The sequence below is a fragment of the Sceloporus occidentalis genome, unplaced genomic scaffold (assembly GCF_023333645.1).
Source record: "Sceloporus occidentalis isolate IW3139 unplaced genomic scaffold, rSceOcc1.0.p SCAF_6, whole genome shotgun sequence".
NCBI lineage: Eukaryota > Metazoa > Chordata > Lepidosauria > Squamata > Phrynosomatidae > Sceloporus > Sceloporus occidentalis.
The window spans coordinates 97292071-97308684 of NW_028316986.1; the positions used below are offsets into that span (position 1 = coordinate 97292071).

Below are 16614 nucleotides of genomic sequence, written 5' to 3' on the forward strand. Positions count from 1 at the left end.
GAGAACTCACATCCTTCTAATTTGTCTGACAAAGACCCTAGGGTCCCAGAAAGTACAAATACCAGCCAAAGCAAGTGACAACTTGCGCATCATAAGGGTTGCATTATACCATTGTGCAGATAATTCAATTAAATGTCTATATTTTTGGCATAAAGGTGAGGAGTGTTCCCCAGCTGGCCATTGCAGAGCACTGGAAGTCATAGTAGAGGAAGGAAGGGAATGCATTCCTTCGTTGCCTTCACAGTCTGATGACTATCGTTGTGTTGTGCTTTGCACAGTGACAACTTCACTGCCTCTCTTTACAACAAAGTGCTAGAAGAATATAAGTGATGCTGCATTGCTCAATCAGTATTCAGAGACAGGCCAGCAGGCCCTCCAGACCCATAATGGAATAGCACATCCTGTTCACAGCTAATGTCTCCCCTACCAACACATCATTGACAATAAGAAAATAGCTTCGAAGAGCACTGCAAAGTAAGAAGGTGATTCTGCTCAGTTCTAAGCTAAAGTTAAACATGCATATAAATTCAAAACTCAGCACAGTTCAAAAACCAAACCAGGAACTCATTATGCTGGAGTAATTAAAGTTAATGAGCTTCTTGTATGGGATACAGTAACATAAATCCCCACTTTAAAAATGTTTATGTTTAAAGCAAACATTTTCTTTCTCTGTGTATGTGTTTGTATATAAAGTAGATAATCAATATTCAAAAATACACAAAATCTTTTATCCCCAAAATTCTTGCCAGGAATATTTTAATAAGACCTTTCAGTACAATTTCAGTGCCTGGCAGGAGGTTTCATCTGATGACCTCTCCAACACTCTATTTAATGGATTTCAGTCCTATTTCATGACATTTGATGACTTCCTGGGAAACCTCAGTATTTAATGTAAAGGAGCTTATGAGTGCCACTTAGGAACTAGCAGCTAATGATACATTGTGAAATTGCCAGGCAAAAAATGTGAAATTGTCCAAGAAGAGGCAAGGGGGTTATTATTTAAATCTGAAGTACTAATAAAAATATTTTCTTCAATAAGATGTGTACATTCATCTCTCCTCACCTCAAATTAATTCATAACATTTATTAAAATTTATTAATATCACTTCCATACCACTCAGTTTGTATACCATCCTCTGGGCAGTTAACAATAAAAGTTAAAAGCCCTAAAAGAAATCAACCAGAGCCCTAAAAGTCAAACAGAATAAAAGCCAATCACCACAGAAAGGAAATAAAAAACAAAAGGAAACTTTTTTGAAGGATAGAAATAAGTATTGCTTGTGAGACCCTGAGACTGTATTACTCGTGAGACTATTAAAAAACTAGACTGTTTAATATATTAAATGCCATGTAAAATGAAGAGATTTATTTGGTTATGCTACTTTTTCCCTGATAATTCTTTCTCTCATATGTTCTATTTCCTAACAGTGAAACTAATACAATCATTTTCATCTTGTTTACTAATTTTCTCATAAAGCAATCAGGAAATATTTTCCAACCTAGTTTCAGCAATGTACTGTATTTTCCGGCATATTAGACGACTGGGCGTATGACAACCCCAAACTTTTCGTCCGCTCCCCAGGCAAAGACTGCCTCACGTGCAGGTAGCGCCCTGGCCTACTATATGCTGAGTTAAGGAGGCCTGGCGCCTACATGCGCTGGTTTCAGGGGGGCTCTGAAGGCCTGGAAGCTGGGAGGAGACCAGAGGAGAACGCACCAGACCGCAGGGCTCTCTCCTGAAGGCTCCAGTTTGCTCCCTCACCGCGAGAGAAGAAGCCCCACCTCTGGGCAATGGCTCTCTGCGACTGCGAGGGAGGGAGGCAGAACTTGGTGCCTGAGAAGGGAGCGCGCCAGGCCCTTCCCTGCCAGGCCTCCTCTTCCTCTTCCTCCTCTCCCTCCACAGTTGCCCCTGCTTCTGCTTCAGCCTCCGCTGAAACGGCCAATCACCCGCTCCTGCCTGCAGGACCGCAGCCACCAGCCCGCTTCCTCAGTCAGGATCCCCTTCTTCGCCGCCCTCTCCGTGCAAGCCCGCTCTCAAACGGCACCACTTCCCCCCTTGGTTCCTATCCAGCTTCTTCCTCTTCCTCTAGGGGCTCCTCCTTTGGAGGCCTGGGAAGGCGGGAGCAGGCCGGGGCTTAACCCGGCGTATAAGACGACCCCTGACTTTTAAGCAGATTTTTTGGGGGCTAAAAAGTCATCTTATACGCCGGAAAATATGGTATGCCTTTCGACCACTTTATTACAAAGATTTTAAAAAGTGTACTATGTTAGACTATGGCAGCCAAATTTAAGAGAGAGTCTCATCTTACATTAAAGGACCTATTCACATGGTGAAAATAATCCAGGATGAAATTAATCCCTGTTGTTTACACACACACACACACACACACACACACACGAATGCACCTGATTCAGTTTTGATGGAGGCTACCAAAAAGCCCACTTAATCTGGGATATTTGATACCGGAACTTTTCCTGAGTTTGTTTTTTTAAGATTGCATCATTGGCAGTGTGAATAACAATGTGAACAGATCCAGAACTCGGCATACTTTGAACACATTCTGAATACATTCACATTGTTGACTTGTTGGCAGGGCAAGGCTCCTCCCAGCCAGCTTTATGAAGAGATGCTCCTACTCTTCCCCTGCACATCTGTTGCTACAAGTGGTTGCTAGGGGCTTCCTGGGAGGCAAGTAGTGTGTTCCCCCGACCCAGAATGTGTGAGTGAGGTTGTTTGCATCCTTCCAATACAAAAAATGACATGTGAATGACCTCAAAGACTAACACATTTATTGTGCTATCAGCCCCTACTAATATGTGATTCTACAGCAATCTACCAACTTTTTTATTTTCTGTTCTGTATCCAATTCTTGATTAGGTGGGCATTGACATTTGTATTCAGTCAAGCAGAAAAAAGCAGGCAGAACATGTTGCATTGGTATTGCTGATTTATGAATTAAATATAAAACCAGCCATAAAACTTTATTGAACCTTGCTCATAAATCTACACGAATAAAGCCAACCTGTTATGAGACAATTAAAGATTTCACTGTGAAATCATTGCCTTTACTGTACATTTAGTCATAACAATTCATGATCAAATTGGGGGAAATCATCTGTTTACATGAAAGTAGTCCAGAGGGCTAACAAAGTACAAATTTAATATCCTTTCATTAAGACAGTTTATTTTACTGAACTAAGTCTATGCTTAGATACAACAGGCCCCTTTATACAACTTTTGGTTGTAGTGTGGTTACACTGAACAGTTCAAGGCAAATTATACAGTAGCAGTGGAGCAATGACTACAGCCTATATCTTCTGCTACCATTCTGTTGGTCATTTCAATTCTCATAATTGAGATATATGTTCACCTTGAACAAGAAAGAATATGAACAGCAGTTGTACAGCTGGAGAGTATGCAAATATCAATCAATTAAGAAATAAGAACAAAATTTTAAATTAATGTTACAAAACTGTGCAAGATAGTGAACAAAACGATGAAAATGTACCATTCATTACTAATACAAGGCTAGTTCTAGAAAGTGACACTGGGTGATTTTTGTTAAGTTCCATGACTATCACACCATGGAGTGCCACAAGATTTGATCCCATGGGGTTCCACTATATGCAGCCGCTGGTGAGATCATTAGGGGGTTTAGGTGCCATCAGTTTGCTGATGACACTCATTCTTCTTGTTATCTGGGGCTGTGCAAGCATTGGATACCATAATGGACCAAACAAGGAACCATTAACTGAAGTTTAATCTTGATAAGAAAAAGGATCTGTTGTTTGGTGGTTACACAAATTTCCTGTTTTAAAAAAAAAGCCCAAATTAATTTTCCTGAATGGAGGAAAAGAGATTCCACCTCAACATTAGGAAGAACCTCCTGACAGTAAAAGCTGTTTGACAGTGGAATGCAGTCCCTCAGAGAGTGGTGGAGTCTCCTTTTCTGGTTTTGAACAGAGGCTGGATGGCCATCTGTTGGGGCTGTTGTGATTGTGTATTCCTGCATGGCAGGATGTTGGACTGGATGGCCCTTGTGGTCAATTCCAACTCGATGATTCTATGGTTCTATTCTAAGTCTGCTGTTAATAGTAACTAAAAGAACAGAAACTTTCACATTCTCATACAATGTGGAGAAAATTGCTGAAATTATACTTGGCTCTCCATATCTGTAGTTTTGACTTTTGTGCATTTGATAATTTGCAAATTTGATTAATATGTTAATTAATATGTTCTCTCTAGCAATCTCTAGCACAATTCTGTGAGAAGCTGACTACAGAGTTGCACTGGAGGACCTGAAATTCCTAGAGAGGTATTCTCGCAGGAAAAAAAAATGGTGGTTTTTTATTTGTGTTTTTACACTTTTATGGGGGCCCTGTGCCCCTAGCCCCAGCAAATGTGGAGAGCCCATTGTATTTCTTCTTTCATGTGAGAATTAAAAAATGAAGATTTACATCCCTTTGCAGTGCACATACCTACAGAGAAATAAAGTCGATTGATCACTGAATACTGTGTCAGTAGTATCCATTCGTCAAGCTTAGGAACACCAGTCCAGGCAATACAAAACACCCAAGCCAGCAAGTGCAGCATGGTTGAGGGATTGCCTGCTGCTCACCAGCATTTGCTTTCAAAGACATTGGCTTCACTCTGCATAAAGGTAAGGAAGGCCTTGCCAAGGATAGCATTAACAGAAAGCAATCACTCTTAAACTGAAGACAAAAAGAAAGAAAAAGGAATCCAGGTTATAACAAAATATATTTTTATTTTCAAACATGTATGTTGCTCTGGAGAATTACTTTTTCATTCCATAGCAGCAGCTACTGAACATTTTTTATTTCAAATATAGCTCTTCAGATGAAAAAAAGTGCAAAGGCATCCAATATTTTAGATTTCCTTCCTCCTCCACATGAAATTTGTTGAATTTCAATTGAATGAAATAAATCACTGTGACCTTTTAAAAGATTATTAGAAGACCACATTTTATCTTGATCAACAAAAACATTCCAAGAATTCAATGGAATGCATTCTTAACATACTGAAATTATTTATCCTCAAGTGTGAATATTGTTTCATAGCTGAGCTGTAAGGCTCTGGATGGTGGTGGTGTGGATCATAAACCAAGTTTCTAGTGCTCAGCCTCTAGTGCTATACCTTCTGAGCCATCAGGATTTGGGTTTCACGTATAAGTCTAGAAATTTTAGTAAAAATAATTGGCCAAAAACCCCTGACTCAACTTACCCATGAGTCAACGTAAGTACTGTATTGTAACTCCTATTTTAAAAAAGAGTCATTCCCTGATGAATGGCAAGAGCGTAATCTGTCCTGGAAGCAATGACCCCTTCTATTCTCTCATCCACCCAGCCTTTAGTATGAGCATAATTATGCTTGCTGGAATTTTGTTGTGTGCCCTTAAGTTTTACTCTCAACTTATCCACAGGTCATATCAAAATCCTTAATTTTGGCCCTCAAACCAGCCCTCAACTTATACATGAAGTTAATTTATAGCTAAATATATAAGGTAATTTTGATCTCTTTACACAAAATTCTCTTCATAAACATCCAGTGGTCTTCAGTATTATATGGTGAAAATGTAGGTCAAAAGCAGAATTACAAGAAAGCTTTCTAACACCCTTGACAGCATATTATAGTCTCTTTTAAGAGACTATAAAGGGATTCTGGAAAGAAAGCTCTTACCACAAGGGTTCTTAACCCATGGTCCATGAATGGGCTTCAGGGCAACTATGAACTGTGATTTTCTTTTATTCTGGATTTTGCTTCAAATTCCTTCCTACTACTGTAAAAATTTAATATGTATCTTTCCAGGTAGGAAGGTCCACATTTTTTTTATCAGACTGGTGTACAGGAGCCAAAAAAAAGTTAAGATCTACTGCACTGTTTGGCAATAAAGTACCAGGAAAATATTGATCAACACATGCACCTTCCCTGTCACAATCGTCCTTGTTGAGATTTGAAGACAGAATGGTGTACAGTACTTTATTGTCAAATCACTGGTCCTCCTATGCTAGTGCTGCCTACTTTGTCTCCTAGCAACTCCCCAAGGACACAGCCAGTTATCTTTCCCAGTAACTACTATGCAAAATCCACAGCTCATCCTCCAATCTTTCCCCTTTCAAAACTAGAGATGTCAGGGACTGAATTCAGGGTCATTTACATTTGGAATGCCTTCTTTTCCACTGATTTTATTTTACCACAGTTCAATATGCAAAAGAGAAGAGTGATGAAACAGTAAATAGTATGGTTTTAGCAGATATAGAATACAGTGCATGCACAATTTTTATCCAGAACCTTCGCAGAGTCATAAACTGATAAACATTTCTCATAACGTATGGATGAAATTAAATCAATAAATTATTTAAGATGCATAAATATGATGCATGTGAAAATAGTTCTATTCACAGTCTGTGTTTACTTTTTAGTGAATACAAATATAGACAATCTTTCCAGCCAGAGATCAAAAATAATGTTCCAGTATTACCATGGCAAAGTTTGAATAAAATCTTCAAAACCAATTCCTAGGAGATTTTCCCTTTCCTCGTTTGGTAACGAGTAAACTAGTAAAACAGCAGTTAGTGTGGTCGGTTGCTTGGAGGAAAATGAATATGGAAAATAAAGTTAAATGGCTGGTTATTTAGGCTACCCACAACTTTTTTTTCTTTTCCTGGACAGATAGCATTTAAATTTATCAAATACACTGTAAAGCCTATAGCTATCATGTTGGATCTTATCACTTGTTAGCAGTCATGTTGCACTTTATAAAACAACACAAAACCCAATAAAACAATACAACATAAAGAATTAAAACATAATTAAAAGCCAGAAAAACATGATTGAATGTCATTTATATTTTCCCTGGCATCATTTTCATAAGTAAGGATATTGTCTGAAAAGAGTCAAGCCTTTTCTAAGTTGAAAAGAAGGTTCTGCTATACATATGTACATCCATGTACAGATGTATACACACTTGCACACACTCATTTGTTGACAGAATCCAGGAATCAGAGGTAAAACTAAACCAAACCATATACCTGTATGTCAGCACTTGAGATGTCACAAATAGGTTTCAATGTGCAAAACTATAATTTTAAATATAGAAATTGATTTCTTCAACTTAAAATAAATAGGAATTAACAACAAAAACAAAAACAGAGTTATCATTGAGTACATTCATTAACACTGGTTCATAAAAAACAGAAACTGAATACATTTTTAATTTAAACTAACTGTTTAATAAACTTCATTCACTGGAATGTTAATAAACCATTTAAGCTTAGATTCAAAGAGCTATAGTAAATTCAATGATAAAATGTGTGTTTTTAAAAACCACAGACAGGACAGTCTCCCATATAGGACAAAAATGTTCTTGAGAAAGGGAAGCTCACCTCCCTGGGCACATAGAATTAGCTGCATGGATCTTTGAACTTTGGCCTAGGTCAATTTTTAAAAGATGCCTTACCACATATATAGCATATGTAAGCTTTGGAAACTAGATCCAGAAAACTTGACTGTTAACCTGCCTTTTTAGCTTTGTCACTCTCCTCTATGTACCTAATTTGACCATGGCTCCCAAGTCTAAAAGTACCATATGGAACCCAGTTTAACTCTTAAATTATGTTTGACACTTAAGTGTCTACAGAAATGAATGATGACAGGCTGTACAATCTTTTATTGGTTAAATAATAATGGGTTATAATACCCCACAGAATCTTTCCATCAGAATTTCTTTCAGAATCATAAAGACAGCACAACCTCTTCCTGTTAAGACACATTATTTTGACTCTTACAGCTTGCCTACATGAGTTAGTTACTTCAAATCCGCCCCCCCCCCCCCCCCAGGCATGCGGTTTCCTGTTTACATATTGTAGGGTCAAAACCCGAACTGGGTATGGATTGTCTTCACAAGGTTCACACCTGATTTTTTGTTTCCTCCCCTTAACTCTGAGGTTCTATTTGCAGCGATAATGGGTGACTGCCTTGCCACATTATTCTTGTGAGCTGCCCAGTGCCACCGCTGTGGGCACATGTCACTCTTAGGCCAGAATGCAGTGCTAAGCATTGATAACATGGCGACCTCAATGGCAGCACCGGATGACAAACAGGGATCACATGGGAAGGCATCCACCGCTGTTGCTGTAGAGAGAGAACAGGTAAAGGGGGGAATTCAGCACCAGAATACTTTGGGGGCAGCTCAGAGTACTCTGACCAGTGAAGACAAGCCCAACAGACAAAGTTCCTTATCTGTTCCTTCCTCTGAAATATAACCTATGTCACATGGTATTCATTGGCAGTCTCCCATTAAAGTACTAACCATAGCTAACACTGCTTAGCTTCCAAGTATCAGACAGCATCTGGTGCCTCTGGGGTATTTAGGCCACTATTCCACAGCCTCTGGTCCAATTCATTCATGTTGAAGAATCAAGTGATAATGCTTCTCCTGGGCTATCAGTGCTTCACATTGTTGATGAACATAGGTCCAAAACACTGCAGAAATAATCCAGTTTCAGACCTCTTTAACTGCCCTAGCTCAATGCTAGGGAATACAGAATAATGGGAACTGTATAGTTATGTGAGACATTTAGCCTTCTCTGTCAGAGAGGTCTGGTGTCACAATAAACTGAAATTCCCAGAATTCCCTAGCACCGAGTCAGGACACTTAAAGCAGTCTCAAAATGGATAATTTCTGCAGTGTGTTTTGGACCATAGACACATTTCTGGAAACTGCTGTTAGAGAAAGCAATTTAAAGACTACAAAAGAGCCAATATAAAGGAGAAACCAACAAACTGTTGAGTCAATTAAATCAATTAACCTGTGCCTTTTTCTCCTAAGGCTTCTTTAAAAAAACAAGCAATAACTTTTAACTTGGCAAGAAACTTAATGTATTAAAAAAATTTCCCCATTGATAATGAAAACATAAACCATATTAGCTTTTGGAGCTCTCCAAGTAAAATCTTAAGAATTTAAGCTTTTTGTACGAATATGTTAAGCTCTGCTTTTAAGTCTAATGCATTTAATAGTTATTAAAATGTTGTGTTTCATTTTAAGATGAGCACAAAACAATAAGTTTGTTTTATTCCTTCCTCCATGGATTTACCCATATTTAGCACTGTAAATGTGTCAGATGTTCATTTTTTACACTTTATTCTCAAGATCATGAATTTCAGTGTCAACAACTCAACAAACAGGTTCTACTCTATTTTAAAGAAGAGGTATCCAAAGTCATGGAGCTATGAAAGAAAAGTTCCTTACAAAAGATGCAGACTCTGGATTACAATCCAGCACTATGTTTTTTTTCAGCACCAGATGATGACCTATTTATTTTGGGCTTAAAGATTGTTAAAAGCTTGTAAAGCTTTTAAAATTCCTTGCATTGACATTATCTCTTCTTGTCAGTTTTCTTAGCACTGATATTATCTCCTGCTGTGATTTCTATTTTGGTTTTATACTGCGAATGATTTTATTCTTTTTTGACTTCATGTTTTGCATTTTACTTCTTTCTTATTGTTCAAAATGTTGAGGGTAAACTGCCCGGAGAACTATTGGTTGCTCGATGGTATATAAATATTACAAGTAGAACATATATAAATAAGGGGAAAGTTTGAGAAAAGTTCCATCTCTCGGGAGCATTGGAAAAATGATAACTAAAAAATTCACAGACTTTTCTTAGGAGTTTATCATATGAAGGAGGTGGAGTGTTTATCCTGTGAATATCCTGGACAAATCACGTAATTTTGCAAAATGATTTCACATCACGACACACAAAACTCACCATTAAAGTGGTCACAAAGAAGCATTAACACTAATCTTTTTACTTTTCAGATTTCAGCAACATTGCATTTTCAATATCACTTTATTTGCCCAACTGCATGTGATAATTATTAGCGCAGTTACTTGCCTTATTACTTTATTTGCAGGATGCTTTAAATGCGCTTTAATCTCTCTTTAATGCCAAAATTAGACCCAGTGTGATAAACTCCTTAGATAGTTAACACATCTTAGCAATTGTACAAGGCTGCATCAGTATGCTATAAAGAGTATATAACTGGTTCCACCATCACTGAGACATGGAAAAAGTTTCCCATGCGACCTATGACAATCACATTTCTTATATGAAAGAGACAATGAAACTCCGAATGCTATGCTTCACCATTAATGAAAATGCACATAAAGATTCTTTGCCCTTCAAGTCAAAATGGTTTATGTCATGAATCTTGCACAAATGGTTTCTAAGACATGCACGTCACATAAAGAATACGGTGCTGTGCTGGGTAGTTAAATATGTCACTGTTTTACAACATATGCAATACAGACAATTGAAAAACTGCAAAATATGAATACTAGTACTGTCTTCCCTGTTAATTAAATGTCTCTGACAATATCCTCAGATACCACCAGTGTCATATTGTACATGACAGCTTTTCTTTATGGGAAGTTACACAGCCTTAGCTTCAGCAGCAACAAAGAATGAGTCAATACCTCTAAGTGTTGGGCTAAATTAGTTTTATTTAAGTGAAAAGTTCTTCCTTCTATTGAATTAGTACTTTGTACTTTGCAGCTACAGTTGAAACAAGATTGATTACTGTTTTTGACCATTTAAACAACTAATATCCATACAAGTCCAATTCTGTATTGTTGTTTAATTGACTGGCAAGAGCCTCTTCTGCTACTTAATCTGAAACACTGTTACAAGAAGTTACAGTCATATTGTTTAGGACAGCATAAACTTAAACTAAATCAGCTGCCACAACTTCTTCCAAAGAACACTGGGGCTGAATGAACTCGAATCCCTCAAAACACTTATTCCCAGGATTCACTGAAGAAAGTCATAACAAACTTGCATGAAAACCAGTGGGTAAGTAATTGTAATTAAAGCTCCAGTTCAAGTTACTAAGCATGTATTTATTTATAAGTGAGATAATGGATTCACAATAGGAATTCACAATAGGAATTGCAAGGAGAAAAGGGGCGGAGATTCTGTTGTTTATCATTTGGAAAGAATTCAGTCAATAGCAGTGATTTTCTATGAAACCCCTGCTTATGCCCAAGTACTGCAACATACATCAACCACATTGGTTATACTTCAAAGCTTCAACAAAGTTTCAAAAATGCAAGCAAGATAAATAGAATGTAATAAAAGTGGTAGAAAAGCAATGATTTTCCCATGAGGCAACCATGAATCTATAGATGATAACCTCCTTAGGATACTTTTCTTCTGCTTCCTCCACCCCAATGTACTCTAATGAATGTTGGGACTAGATCATGTTGAGAGGACCAATATAGGTTCAGCGTATCTCATTCAGGTGTTTGCCAAACACAAGACAACTAAAAAGAAATATTGTTTAATTAATTGCATGTTTAATAACTAGATATTTGATTATGGGAATATCAAGTAGTCTATTATTCTCAGCTGAAGTGATGAGGTAAAACAAATGATAACATTTAAGATTCCATCTTAGTCCACAATACTAACTCTCAAGAGTCAGCCGCTCATTTTAACAGAAAAATGAAGTGGTATTTAGGAATCATTTTGATGTAATGATTTAATAAATACTATCTGCCAGATAACCTTATTGCCTATTATTTTTAATATACGTTTTAAAGGAGGGAAAAATAGTCAGAAGTAGTTTTCAATGGTATGAATGAAAGCAAAGCTGCAGGTGTGTTAATAAGAAAGTGAAAAAAGAGACAATATGTGACCAAGACAAGTAGTCACATTTTTCTTTTATTTGTAGAACATAGCTGTTTTCCTTTTATTACCCCGTCAAAGGGAGACAGACTTAAAAACCTTTTGTCCTGTCTGTTGTGTATTTCAATTGTCATTCCATACTTCTGTTGAAAAAACAAACAATATTTTGATTCCATACAATCATTGACTGCTATTCTGTACAGACACACTGGCCTCAATAAGACATTTGTCTCAGAAAATGTGCATGACTGCAGCCATAAATCCCTGTCTTTTAAGATTATCATATTATTTTTGATAAAGCTATTTTTAATTTAGATATCAATTCTGAAAGGTATTTGTTTTCATAAGAGAATGAAATTAATGCATTGCAATAATAGTCAGCAATAGGTATACTCTGAATAATCTAGCAGAATCTCCACACTCACCCCTAGAAATACAAACTCCATACAAGCTATTCAATAAGAGATGAACTGGCTTTTGTCAGCCCAGATGCTGAGAAGAGCTGTAGGCAAGGCCCATCATACCAAACAGATCCATGAGACTGCCACCTCCTATAAACATTAAGGGCTATTCCACACATCCATATAATTCCACACACCCATAAAAATTAAGGGCTATCCCACAGTAATCCAAGAATTGCTACAAACCATATCTTCAACAAGAAACTGCAGCCAATCATGGCTCTACAATTAGTAGAACTCTCTATCATGAGCTTCTCTCATTCTCATTCTACATTCTAAGGTATAAAGATATATATTGCAGCAGCTCTAACTTCTCTTAACATCACCAGTAATAAACATATTATGGGTGGAATCTCTCTTATCCAAAATGCTTGGGACCAGAAGTGTTTTTGATTTTGGATTCCTTCCCCCCCTGCCCCGCCCCGCCCCAGATTTCAGAATATTTGCATATACATAATGAAATACCTTGGGTATGGAACTCAAGTTTAAACATTAATTCATTTATGTTTCATATACACATATTATACACACAGCATGAAGGTAATTATATTTCAATAATCCTGTGCAAGAAACAAAGCACACTGTGTACTTTAAGTACACTTAACAGATGGAAAACAAATGTATCACCATTTCAGTTACCCATATGAACAGGTTTTGATTTTGGAGTATGTTGCATTTCAGAATTCCAGATAATGGGCATTCAACCTGTGGTTAACAGCTATCCCAATCCATTTTATACGTAGCATCTTACACAGATCATCCACACTGAAACCTCCCCCTACTGCTGAGACAACTGAAGAATGAACATTCAAAAGGTAACACAGAAGGAGGGAAATTTGGGGACAAAATCTCCACTGAGAGGCATTTCACAACTCCTGCAGATGCAGCACTGCTGTGATCAGTTTTATTCAGTTCAAAAGGAATGTTCCTCAGTAATTGTGTCAATGTTCATGAAGTCTTCTTCAATACTCTGATGTATCTGTTATGTATATATCTGGCTTGCATTAGGACATAGTCAAAGCACACAGACTGTCACCATGTCCTGCAGTTTATTTCATGTAAGACTGATTTAAATCCCTTCATGGATCAGTGCCTTACAATATATACACCTGACTTATTCTAGTATCCAACTGAGTTGAAGTCATAACAGCAAGCCATATTTCACAAGCTCCAACAATAGCTTACTTCCACTCACACGCTCAGTCCTAAAACCTGCACTCCTTCACAAAGACTAAGGAAAGTAAAGCTATATCTATATCTTTGTACTGCTTCCCATTTCTCTCCCAAGCTACTATGAAAATGAAAAACCACTGGAAATGCTTGTGGTTATCATTACATACGGAGATATTCCTATGTCGGGCCAACAAAACAAGGGACACAAACCTCACAAATTGCAATGTCAGACACCGGGGCAAGTAACAAGGGAGAGCTGCTGGCCTCATCCAACCTTGCTTGCTTGAAAGGCTCACAGGAGCATCTAGTTAAAATGTAGGACCAGATTTATCCTTGGCCTGACCCAGCACTCTAATATTTTGGCATAGCAAATGCAAAACTATTGTTCTGTATAGCCACTTTTTTAAAAATCCAAAAAGTTCAGTAATACATGTTATAAAGATCTTGTAAACAACTCATGCTCCAGACAGTCCATTTATTGCAGACCTTAGTTGATTTTCTTTCCTTCAAAGAGAACAAACATAAATAAATGAAAGAGAGATGAGCAGATAGCTCTGTGAAGGACAGAATTTAGACAGGCAGAATACTTCCAACTTCATAAACAGAGAAAAAGATAATGGATCCATTGAAACATTGAAAGAGATTGTATTAACAGCCAGGAAATCTTTCCCATTCACCGAACTCAGTCCCAGGGAGCTAGCTGTTCTCTTATACAGCCTTCTTATGCCCCTTTGTTTAGAAGAAACGTGTAGTACTTTGGTGACTGGAAAGACGTTTGGCCACTATTTTGGGGTTTCCTCTTCTCTCAAGGTTAACAGCTTTTAAACAGCTCGATTCTGGGACAGTCTGTATCCACATGTAAGTCCCAATGAGATCAAACAGACTTTCTCCTGGGGAGGTATGAATGAGAATTGTACCTAAGAAACCAGTCCACAACATCTCCACCAAAGCTGATTTGCTGAAAACATATTCAGAAGTCTAGCAGCACCTTCCCTGTTGTGGCTGCATCCACACTGGAGAAATAACCTGGTTTGGCACTGCTTTAACTGCCTTGACTCAAGGCTATGGGATTCTGGGAGTTGGAGTTTGTTGTGGGACCCAGGTACCACAACAAACTCCAACTCCCAGAATTCCATAGCCTTGAGTCAAGGCAGTTAAAGCAATGCCAAAACGGGTTATTTCTCCAGTGTGGATGCAGCTGGAACTGCACTATCCTTTCATCCTCCCTTTCTAGGCATTTAGCAAAACTCCAAGTGGTACCCAGTGACACAGACACTCCTGCAACAGATTTTCTCCTGAGCATCTCATTCCTCAGGAGGTGGTCACCAAGAGTTTGCCTTGGAATCCCAGGGCTTGATATTTCACCACGCCCTTTTGAAAAACTGCTTAATTTCCATGCAGCCACCGCCTCTCCCTGACTCAGGAGCAGAGCATCAGTCCCTAACCCTGCCTAAAACCCTAGTCAATCAATCCCTTTCATTTAGGAAACCCAACTTCCAGCCTTCCTTCCTAAGGAAGAGGCAACCCCCTTCCCCTCAATCTCTCCAGCTGACTCTTCTCCCTATAACCTGGGGGTGAGCTGCCCTACTGCAAGCCCTCCCAGGTCCCTCTCTGCCTTGTTTACCTTCCTGAAGAAGGCAAAAACTCTTGCAACTAGGGGCCTGGCAGCCAGGGGTCCTGCACGCGTTGGACTCAGCAGGCGTCCCATTCATTCAAAGGGGGGGGGGTTCAACACAGACCAACTTCAAGGCAAAGAGTCCAGTTTCCAAGCCACCTCACAGCCCCTCTGCTTGGGATGTCCTCCCAGGAGATACGTGGAATGCCCCTTAGCACACAACTCCTGCCCCAGAAAATGTTGCAACGAGGATCGCCCAAGAAGCCCTGAGCCCCATCTCGGGGCCCTTCATTCCCCGGCCCTCGTTCTTTCCCTGCCTTTCTCGCCAGGCGAGGGCTGGCTCTGCCCGACTTACCAGTTGCATGCCACAGAGGAGGATCAGGGTGCACCTGCCGCTGCAATAGCCCATCGTTCCCGCCGCCGCCGCCGCCGCAGAGGCCGGCCCCGTCCAATCAGAGGCCGGGAGAGGCGAAGGGAACCCCGGCAGCCCTCGGGGCTCTCCTCCTCCAGACTCCAGCCCGACGAGGAGCCCCGGGCATTGGCCGCCGTCCCAGCCAGGAGCCGCCAGAGCCAGAGCCAGAGCCAGAGGACGGCGGAGGCTTCTTCACTCGCCCTGTTGTGCCAAGCGGCTCCCAGTTCGCGTCCTTCTCCCTCTCCCTCCTCCTCCTCCTCCTCCTGGAAGAGCCTCAGCAGCAGGGCGGGTGGGCAGGGGCTCCCCAAAGCCAACAGGAGGAGGAGGAGGAGGAGGAGGAGCCCTGGTCCCCAAAGGCACCCGGCGCCGGCCTTTCCAAGTTTGGCCCCCGCTTGGGCTCAGCCCTGGAGCCATCCGGGGGAGGGAGAAAAAGGGGGGAGGGAGAAAGAGACAGACACCCAGCAGCAGAGGAGGAGGAGGAGGGGGGGCACAGGAGGGCTCAGCTCATCCTGGCAGCGTGCTGCTGCTGCTGCTCCTCAGACAAGGCGAGCCTCCTCCTCCTCCTCCTCCGCTTCAGAGCCTGGCCAGATTAGGCTCCTGCTCCTCCTCCTGCTCCACTCCCCAGAATCCTCCTCCTCCTCTTCCTCCTCCTCCTTTCCCCCCGTTGCCCCAGCTTCCTCAGCGCCTCCATTCAGCGGCAGCAGAGCCAGTCTTCCCAATGCAGCACAGCAACACCAGGAAGAGGAGGAGGAGGAGGAGGAAGGCTGCCCACCCCCCCAGCATAGCAGGGTCTCTCTCTCTCAGTCTCAGCACGGAGGGCGACCGTCGAGAGGATGGCGGGAAGGGCTCCCACTGGGCCTCGGCTCCAGCTAGACTTTGGGGGAAGGAGGAGGAGGCATGAAGGGCGCCTCCAAGCTTGGCGGAGGCACCCTTTCTCTCCCTCTCCTGAATGGCTCGCCTGTAGCGTCGTCTTTCCGCCCCCAAAGCCCCCCTTTTAAGCCTCCCCCGCCTCAGGAGAGCTGAAGCACCCCCCAAAATGGGCTACAAAGGGCGGCAGGCGAGGACCAGGAGAAGAGGCTGGCACCTGCCGCCCTCCCGCCTGCCTCCCCCCCCCCCTCAGCCCAGCTCAGCAGGAGGAGGGGGAGGGGAGAAACAGGGCTGTCCTCCTTTCCCAGGGCACGTCCTCCATGCCAGCCTGCTTCTCTCCGGGAGGAATGCCAAAACCTCCTGCATTCGGGTTCTTGGCC

General features: G+C 40.8%; 1 protein-coding gene across 4 annotated transcripts in view; it reads right to left on the reverse strand.

Moving 5' to 3' along the window:
* Positions 1-15906, reverse strand: part of NKAIN2 (sodium/potassium transporting ATPase interacting 2) — a 716483-nt gene extending 700577 nt beyond the window's left edge. For all 4 annotated transcript variants that reach the window (XM_089530445.1, XM_089530447.1, XM_089530444.1 and 1 more), the window contains exon 1: positions 15311-15906. In XM_089530445.1, coding sequence (XP_089386571.1) covers positions 15311-15364 — 54 coding nt within the window. In that variant the 5' untranslated portion in view covers positions 15365-15906. The remainder of the gene's footprint in view (positions 1-15310) is intronic.
* Positions 15907-16614: the final 708 nt, after the last annotated feature.